This window comes from Phaethon lepturus, unplaced genomic scaffold (assembly GCF_000687285.1).
Source record: "Phaethon lepturus isolate BGI_N335 unplaced genomic scaffold, ASM68728v1 scaffold17817, whole genome shotgun sequence".
In the NCBI taxonomy this organism is placed as follows: domain Eukaryota; kingdom Metazoa; phylum Chordata; class Aves; order Phaethontiformes; family Phaethontidae; genus Phaethon; species Phaethon lepturus.
Genome location: NW_010554229.1, coordinates 14,880 through 24,880, shown reverse-complemented (window position 1 = coordinate 24,880; position 10,001 = coordinate 14,880). Strand labels below are relative to the sequence as shown.

Genomic DNA, 10,001 nt, shown 5'->3' with positions numbered 1-10,001 from the left:
CCCCCCCCCCCCCCCGATTTTAACCAGCCAAAATTTATTGAAAGTAGTGCTGACGTTCTGTTTTATCCAGAAAATTCTGAAAATCTATCTGGTTTTTGTTGATATTTTTGTTTTTAATACTGCCCATTAACATGTTGAATTCTAACAGCTGTCTTTGCAATGAGGAAAGTCTGAAGTGCTCAAATAAGTTTGATCTGCTTTCTCCAAACTGTCTGTGAGAATCCAAATTTCCAACCAACTTGTGAATGCAGGGCTCAAGCAGTAACTTTCCTGGACATAAAAATGTACAGCACAAAACAGATTGCCACATTGATTTTATTTTGAAGTTCAGTCAGTCACTGGACTGCTGGCTTGGGAAAACAAAACACCAGGAATACTTCTGGATTCAGGAAAAGCATAAATGCGATATCAATAGATAAAACTTCAAAGAATAGATTTTAATAATCTCAAAATACAGAATTTAAGATATCTTACAGGTGTATGAGACCGACATCATTATAGGTACATTCCATTTGTGTTGTGGCAGTGGTACTGAGTATTCATCTGCTTGTTATTAGAATAGGCAAAACTAAGTCACAGCAAGATATTTTTGTCGTAGCTTAGTATTCAAAATGCTGTATCACCTACTTAAATATAATCATATATAAATGTACTAGAAACACCTAGAATTAGAGCTTAAAGTTGAGTTTTACGGTTACTCCCTAACAGAAGTCTTCCAAAAATTTTATTTTTATCTTTGAAATTTGACACTAATTAGCTGGAATAATAGGGCTATTTAGAATATTTTTTTCCTGCCAAAGCAATGAAAGTCATAGTAGCTCTCTGTATTTTACTGGCACAATTGGGTTGATGCAAGGGAAAAAAAATAAATCTTGTAGAGTCTGATGTTTTTACCTGGCACTTCTAATGACTTTGCTAATTGCTGTAATGTATTTTCAACATCATGACTCTTATATTGTGCCTCAATTACTTTTCTGGGAATTCTGACGGAGTCTTGGTTCTTGTGTTCTTGCTGGAATTACCATCACTGCATATGAGCTGCGTAAATTAAACCTTTTCATTAAACAGTGAAACTCTTTTTTATATTCCAAACTGCAATGCAATGATATTTTTCTGTACTTGGAAAGCTCCTAGCAGTTCTTGAGCACTACCGTAATGAAGAAAAATAGTCATATGTATCTGTTTAATTATAGGATACTGTTACAGGAAAAGAGAAATTGTTTGCTTATGCAACTAGAAGAAGCTACACGTTTAACCTCATATTTACACTCCCAGTTAAAAAGGTGAGTTATGTAAAACCAGCAGGTTTTGAAGTTTAACTGCAGCAGAGAAGAATATTAATAATCTATAAAGTTTACCTTTTAATGCTTTTATGTATGTGTGCCACGTAAATTCATTTTTTACTAACTTTATACAGTTTGGTCTATGGAATGTGATGATTTGGATGCAGTTTTATAAATAGCATTAATGATGTCTATTTGAGGGTAGATTATTATGGGTATTTGGGAATTTTGTATGTTATCTTATTTTCTGAGAAGAAGGTACGTACGTAAAACCTGTTACAATATTGTGACAGTTTTACTAATATGAAGATAACATTCTTTTAAGTTCTGTGAGGTTTTAATGTTCTGATGCCTTCTCCAAAGGAGGGGTTTTGGATCCCTAGCGATGACAAAATTTTGCCATTTAAATACGAGAATGAGCTAAGACCCACACAGAAGCACAGAATGTTTTGCGTATTCACACTTGGAGCAGCCTTTTTAGATGCAGATCTTGGGGATTCCTCAACTCAACACCATGCCAACATCAAAAGCTCAGTTCCTGCTGTGTCTCACTTCATCTCTCTCTGTTGCTTATATTCTTCTCTCCCTAACTGTCTGAGAGTGATAAGAGGAACTGGAATCGGATTCATCCTAAATTATTTTTTATTTTGCACTGGAATAACCTGTGAGGGTGAAGCTTATACAGCACTTTGTTAGGAGTTTCCAAATCCCTTCACACTTCTTCTCCATGAAACGTTTATGACCCATCAATTAATGTAAATTCAAGCTGGGTCATGGTAATGTACCCTTCCTGGCTTTACATTGAGTCTACTGATCCAGACCCTGCTCTGGCCTCTTTTCTGCCAAATTATGGCTGCTTACATGTTGGAGGAAAGAGTAGGCTCATCCTGTTGGATCATTTGTCTTAAGGCACTTGGTCCTGATTTGGTTGTCACTTGTGCTGTTCCAATCATGGTTGTGCTGGAGACTAGGGCAAGAAACATGAGCCAGACCTTAAAATGCCAAATCATCTCTCTGTGTCACTGTACTGAATACATGTAAAATTGCTTGTATAATCTGGATTGACGTTTTTATGTCTGTGCTAGCATTTCTGATTATATTTGAAAGGGCCTTTTTTGTTTTCTCTTTCTTTGCCTGCCGTAGTCTGTCGGCCAGCACCCTCACAATGTCCTCTGGCAGCAGCAGGGGATCCCTTGCCTCCAGTCGAGGATCCTTGGCCTCCAGCAGAGGCTCCCTCAGCTCGGTCAGCTTTACGGACATCTATGGCCTTCCGCAGTATGACAAATCAGACAGCGTTACAGACTACGGGCAGCATTTACGCTTTGACATAATTCCCTTCGAGTCTTTCACAAAGGATGTGCCATACGCTGATCCCATTGGACACTCGAATTTCAATAAGCAGCGGAGGTCTCTGGATACCCCGCAGTCCTTGGCGTCGTTGTCATCACGGTCCTCCTTGTCTTCATTGTCCCCTCCAAGTTCGCCTCTGGACACCCCGTTTCTCTCTGCTTCTCGAGATTCTCCCCTGGCTCAGATGTCGGAAGGTTTTGAGGAGATGGCAAGCATAGGAGCCCTGGAAATGCTCAGGGCTCAGACCACAGCGTTGGGTGATGATGACACACAGGGAACGAGCTCATCTCAGATGTCCACTTATCCTGTGGACAGTGATGGGCTGCGAGAAATGGGACCACAGCTGACTGCTGTCCAAACTGGTGGAGGTGAGTTTCTGGATATTACTATTTTGTCACGCAATCATAGAAAATGTAACACAGGCCTAAGCATACTAGCACGGTAGAGATTGTTCTTCAGTTTGGCTTATTTTACTTCCATCAGTTAAAAATTACATGGTAGATATTAGCTGTTACAAAAACTAACCAACAAAAAAACCCCCAAACTTTAGCTTTAGGCTGAAGAGATGAGAGTAGAGAAATACTTATTAAATAGAACTTAAAATAGTGGTGAATTGGATGGAAGAAAGGGAATGGAATATGGATTTTCTTTGGAGTGTAGCGCATCCAGGAGTAACTATTCTGATCTTGAATTGAGAATTAGTAAAAAAGGCATGGTTTAGTTCTGAGGCCCCCAATTGTGCCTATGTTGCCATTATTCTGATAATTAAAAGCAACACAAACCCAGGGGAGATAGAAAAAAACAACCCAAACCAACCCCCCCAAAAAACCCAAACACAAAACCAGGCATGAGGTGATGTTGCTGACAGTGCTTGAAGGCTGGTTGACTCCATGCCAAATTTGTACACACCTCAGGGAGGTGTGTTCTGTGACGGAGCAGAAGCCACAGTGGCGTGGTCATCATGAGTGCATGGTGCACTGTGCTCTTGAGTAGAGTGCTTTGACAGCCAAGGAGCATCTTTTGCAGGGGGTGTGAGAAGTTAAGCATCCACCTGAGGGGTTGTCTCAGAGGAGCTCTGCTGTGTGGTCTCAGGGGAGTGATGTGTGCAGTTAACCACAGACATGTACTGTTGAGTTTTTTCTTTTCCTGCTTGACTGTGCAGTTGATGGACTTGCTTTAGCTTGCATTGGTGGAAGCATCTGAGGCACTATAGCTGAGAAACATAAACGTGAGAAATCAAAAGAGGAAGCAGAAGCCTTTTTTAAAGACGAAACAAACAAATTTAAAAACCTGAGCGTACAGGCACATGAGAAATTTCTTTTCTGGTTTTAATCAATCAAACAAAAAACTGCTGTTAAAGTAAAAAAGAGTATTCCTTCATGGTGATGGTTTTGTGTGTTGGCTTGCTCATATTTCTAATAAAACCATACTAGTAGAAAATGGCTTTTAGACAATATTTCTAAGATTGTAATTCCCATCCCATTTTTATATCCAGAATTCTGTGTTGGCAATTGCGTAGAATGTTGCATTCAGGACTTACAACATCAGGAGTAATGTGAAATGTAAGCAGAGAATGTATCGTATTATCCTACCAAAATCTTACTTGTCAAGTGATAATGAGGAGAAACATTGGCAGTATCTAAGGAAAAGCTTTCAGCTTTTTATTTTTAAAAAGAAAATGCCATCACTGTGCTAAAAAGCCTGTATTGCTCAAACAGCATTTGAGTCTAGACTCACCTACTTTCCTTAATGCAGCTAGCATTGCCAGAAGATACTGCTGCAGAATTTACATTTACTAGATGTAAACATTTCTAGTTGCCCATATTGCAGCTTTCAGACCAAAATAAACAGAATTCCAGAGACCAGCATGTAAGCTTGTGCTTAAATTAGTGCCATGAAGAGGCTTCCTGAGGCTTTCTTTAAACCTCAGATCAGACCACAGCATGTCTTCACCCATTGTGGTAAGTGAAACTATGTTAGTAGTTCATTTATAGCTCGTATGTGTTTCCTAGAAGTGAAGGCCTGCTCTGAGGGCCTAGGGAGCAATAGGATGAGGGTCACGCTCCTGCTTTGGTTTTCCTTTTCTCGCTTCTTTGTCACGTTTCTACACGTTTTGCATTTCTCGGACAACCTCTGGCAGAATATGCCTGTGCTACCTGTTGTCACTGCTGCTGTGTCCAGCTCGAGCTCCTCAAGTAAAGTACAGCTTTACTCTGAGTACAACAGAGTGCTTTGTGTTGCTTTTTGAGGAAGGATGTGGGGTTAAAAGGTAGCCAAAAAGCCAGTCTTTTTTTGAGTTTGTTGTTTTGGTTTTCTTTTTTTAACATTTGAATTTGAACACAATTGTTTAACCTTTCTGATTTTTGGCTGGAGTCATGACTACTTTGAGCTCCACACTCACTAGCTAGTGGGTTTGCAATTGTAATGCAGTTGTTTGCAAGTAGCAGTTGGAAATTTCGGAATTATTTTGGTTTTGTATTATGTTCTTGAAGAATTTGGTGGGGTATCAAACTTGCATATCACCGTTTGGGAGCCCCCAGATGCTGGGGTTTTTTGGTTTTCACTAAGGTGCTATGCAGTGTGTTTTGCTGCTGCCACCCAATGGTCTGGTAGCATAATGCGACGCTGGAAAACCAGTATCAGCACAAACCTTCTTTCCTAGTTTCTTCAGTAGACAAAACATGAGGTAATTTTTGCAAATTCTGGGGGCCGGGAAGGTTAACACTGAGTAAACTGCACATACTTTGCACTGAAGCAGCACCTGAACAAGTTCAGGGAGTTCTTGGGGAGCTGCAATTTTGATTTTCAGTTGCTGGTCTGCTGTTTTCTTGTTCTGCATCTGTTTCAGGGACATACTGTGAAATATGTTAGCATGTTTGAATGGGGGGAATATGCCTGAAAGGTTAAGTCCATTTTATTTATAAAGCTGGGAGTGGGAGGAAACATGTTAATAATACTGGGCTTTAATATCTTCACTATGTCTTCCTCCCTGTCCTAAAATAATCTTTCAGGTGCTAAGTTCCCTTTAATGCCTAAATAATCACTTGTTTGGAAAATATTGTCATAGATCTAAATGATGATTTATTATTGTGTGCTTTTCATTTTGTCTTGTTTCTCATGCGGCACAACAGACAAATTCACTGTAAGTGAACCTGAAATTACTTATTGTGCTGGTTTTGCCTGTAATTCCCAGTGTGTTTTTCTGTGTGAAGTGTTGGGTTTTTGTTGTTTGGTTTTTTGGATTTTTTGAGTTGCATGTGAAGAAAAAGATTTGCTACATTTGGTTTTGTTTGATATTGTGCTGTATCTGTTTAATCATTATGGCGTACTTAATTTTTTGCTATGTCAACTAAACTATATATTCATGGCTGTAGCTAAATTCCTGGAAAAAGTGTTTGGTGAGCTTCAGATTTATTATGTCATAGTAATGCCTGACATCATCATGGTAGGTAAGGTCTGTTCGTGTCTCTGATTTAGTTTTTATGAGAGTGTTTGACTCTTCTATTAGTGCATTTTGAGCTGACATGCAGTATTTGTAGGTCTCTTAAGCTTGTGAAACATGCTTTAGATTTATTTTTTTATATATTTTTAGCCAATGAAATCTTGCACACAATATTTCCTTTGAAGTTCACTTTTTCAACTAATGACGCCTGAGAATATTCTTTTAATCAGGGCTGTCTTATGTTTATCAAGCTTTGGTACCCAGTAGTTCTGGAAATTCATAGATATTTTTCACTGATTTTGTTATTTACATAAGAAAATGAAAGGTAATTGTCTATTTTAGAAACTTTATTTTTAAACCAATTCTTTAGCTTCCTGCATTGGAAGTACTGTAACCTATGCTAAACCTTGTTCTGTTTAAACCAAAATATGATGTTTCTTTCTTCTTGACCAATTTTTTCCTGCTTACTTTTTTTTTTCCCCTAATCAAGGGCATGTTTTGATGTTTGCGTCTCTGCCAAATTCTCTGGGATTGTCCAGATGTTATCGAATGCTTCCATGGCCTGCAGGCAGCAAGCAAATCATTCTCAAGTTACAACATTGTTGTAACACGATAGTTTTTCATGACATTATATAGGGGCTTCAGACCAATTTTTCCTTCAAGACAAATTGGGAACATGAACCTCCAGAAGAGAGAGCCCATGAGGTCTTTTGTCCGCTACATCTATACAAAGTGTTCACATAGAGGCTTTTTTACAAAAAGAAGTTATCCCAGTATAACTTGTTGAAATTAGTACAGAAATTATAGAAGCACTTTCATACAAAATTTATACACTTCTGTGAAGTTCAGCCTCTTCCTGGTGATGTAAAACTATTTGGAAACCTTGATATTAGAAGATGTCTCTACAGACTGTTAGTTTTGATTCTGCATAAATACCAGTGACAGAACTCAGCCAGATTAAGTTCTTAAACAGAAAGAAAACAAAGACCCAAACCAACCCACCACTTTGTACAAGTGATATGGAGGAGAGCGTGGTTTCTTTGCGTTCTGTGAGCTAGCTTGAACTTGACTCTCATTTGTGGTGAGGATGACATGAGTAACACTGCACGATGTGTGATGTACAGTAAGGATGAGATGCTGTAATTCAAGAACTGAGGCGGTTCTTTCTGTGGGCAGAGACAAATGCAGGTTGGGATGTTTCTGGTTGGCACATAAATTTCGTGCACGGTTGAAGATGACTAAAACCCTTCACTGAATTTGAAGGGGAGGTCTACTTACAGATGCAAAAGGACAGAGAACTGGCTCTGCTGATATACGGGAGTTTCGGCACCAAACAGGACCCTGTGATTTTTGGAACATCTTTTAGGATTTTGTACTGTTGGTGCCCTGATGAAAGGAATGTACCTCGGGCAGGCGCTGGACTGCTGTGCTCAGTGCATCCTGTCTGCCAGTCCCACAGTGGGTTAAAGCTAACCTTAGCCAGACACTTCTGCTGACGGCAGCGGTGTGGCTGTGTTAATTTGGGGGATTTTTATCAAGCTTTATGTCCGGACATCCTGTCCTGGTGGTACTTGGGTGGGAGGTAAGGTGGGTCCCATGCAGGGGGGTGGCTCACTGTCTGTACCTCAGCTGTGCTGTGCAGGTGGGGCTCAGGCCGTGGGCTGGCACTCTGCTGAACGAAACTTACTGATTAGATACCAGCAATTTTTTTTTTTTTTTTGGTGGCCTAAGATAATATGTAACAGAAGTACTTAAGGAGTTGTTGCTTACTTTGAGTAAGGCATGTTTCATCCCTAGTCAGGGGTGGTAAGCAGTAAACATCAGCTGGCGCTTGCCTCCCGCGTGATGTGCACTGTGCTGCCGTCACTCCAAGTGCTGTCTGCTGAATGCTTCTGTGCTGTCTCTCACGTTCCTGAGTATGGGTAGAAGCAAATAAGATGCTTTCCTGACTTGTGGCACCTCTGCCATTGCATTTCTGCTTTGAGGACAGTCACTGAGCCTTAAGCAAAAGGGGGGAAAGTTGGCAAAAGTTCTTCACTGTGCAGTGAAGATACTGCATTTCCACAGATCTGTTCAATGGTTCTCTCTAGGACATGTGAGAAGACAAACTCAAGTTAGGAGCTGTCACTGGTGTTGAGACCTTACCTATGCAATTCTTGAGCATTACCACTTGTGCACGTACCTTAAAGGGTTGGTAGCTGCTATAGCTCTTTGCCTGTGCAAAACCTGATGTATAACATCGTTTTTGTAGATCTACTTAGAACATGAAAATGACTCCTGAGTCTCTATTTATGGTGTTGCTGGTGATTTGGGGAAGGGTGGGAGAGGGGGTTGAATATTGCTTCCTTCTCCCCCAGTCAGTTTTCAAAGTCATTCACCAAGAATTTGAAAAAAGAGTGGTCTGAGTGAGTTGGAAAGCGCTGTTTCTTTTTGATAATGCCTCTCAGACTGTAAATAAAAGCTGCTATTATGTGATGGTATAAACAGTACGCTTTGAGACTTTGTATTAGGAAACAAATGGGAACAAACCCTCACATTGTGTTATCTGATAACTTCTTAAAAGAATTAGTCTCTGTGTGTGTTTTCAACCTATTGTATATTCAGTAGGTAAATACTCAAAGTTTAGGATATCATGTGTACATATGCTGAACTAATGTAAGTCTTCCTCCAGGAGGGATTATTCTACCAGAAAAGCACTGTAATAACAATGCAATCAGTTTATACTTAGTCTTGTCATAGAGACATTAGCCATAAACTTCCTTCCTTAATTCTCCCACAGAAAATCTCCGGTCAATTGTATTGTAGGTTTTTAACTCATTTTGGGTGAAAAAGCAATGGGCCGTGTTTGTGCCAACTGTTTTGCCACTACTTTTGCTACAATAAGTGTTTCTGGTTTAATTGTTAAGAGATTGTCTTGAGCTGATGTTGTCTTCACTTTTTCTCTGTGACAGCTGTAACTCTGCGAGGAGACAGTGGTAGAAGATCGGAGAGGAGAGCCAGGCGAGTTTCAGCATGTCTCTCAGATCATTCACTGGCTAGTGACAGTGGCGTGTTTGAAGCTTTAAGCAAAAGGTCAGGTGTATAAATGCATAGTAAGCTGGAAATATTCCTGTTCTACCACATGGTCCAAAAGAATTCGTTGTAGATTTCTGAATACGCTTTCAAAATTGCTAGTTCTTAGTAATGTAAGAATATTAGGTTGCATGTTTTGAAGGAAAGATGCTTTTTATATGCAGTTCCACTGTCATCTTCACAAGTGCCATGTCCCTTTTGCTTTATTGTCTCTAACATTTTAACACACCATATACTTCTCCCTTGAAGGATAGTTTTCTCAGCTTATTAGTTGTATATCAGTAATTTTATTTCAACCATCTATAACAAAATAAAATTACACAGAGTGTGACTTACAATTCTGAATAGTGTGTGATAAAAGTATAACTGCAAGGAAGAAACATATGAACTGCTGAAAATCTAAAAATATGTAGGTTGACCAAGTGGTTGAAGGATGGGTACAGATGTGGTTAACTTTATACAATTGTTTTAACACAGTAAGCAGTAAATGGGAAGAAGATAGCGTTGTGAGGATGTTAAAGAGAAATGGAAGGCAGAATAAATATTAAAATAACCTAAATATCTTGAAAGAGGTAATCTAAAACCTCAGTTTTTAAAATTGTGAATTACTGCTGTGTGTATTTGAAGAGATATCTCAATTCCTTCTATATTACCAGTCCTTCATGTGTTACCAAATAATTGCTTATATCCACAAATCACAAAATAAATGTTCATTTCATTATGTTTTAACCGCTTAGGTCAGTATGTAGTTTACAGTACTTTCTGTTACTGCAGGAATGAAGATCTGGAGGAGCCTGTTTATGGTGATGCTGCCAGTAATGAAGAACCGCAAATACATGTTGGATTTCTGTGAG

General features: G+C 39.3%; 1 protein-coding gene across 2 annotated transcripts in view; it reads left to right on the top strand.

Moving 5' to 3' along the window:
- WWC3 (WWC family member 3) overlaps positions 1–10,001 on the top strand; it is a 61,886-nt gene that overhangs the window by 37,333 nt on the left and 14,552 nt on the right. For both annotated transcript variants that reach the window (XM_010291791.1, XM_010291790.1), the window contains exons 9-12: positions 1,194–1,283; positions 2,427–3,001; positions 9,027–9,147; positions 9,922–9,996. In XM_010291791.1, the coding sequence (XP_010290093.1) occupies positions 1,194–1,283; positions 2,427–3,001; positions 9,027–9,147; positions 9,922–9,996 (861 nt within the window). The remainder of the gene's footprint in view (positions 1–1,193; positions 1,284–2,426; positions 3,002–9,026; positions 9,148–9,921; positions 9,997–10,001) is intronic.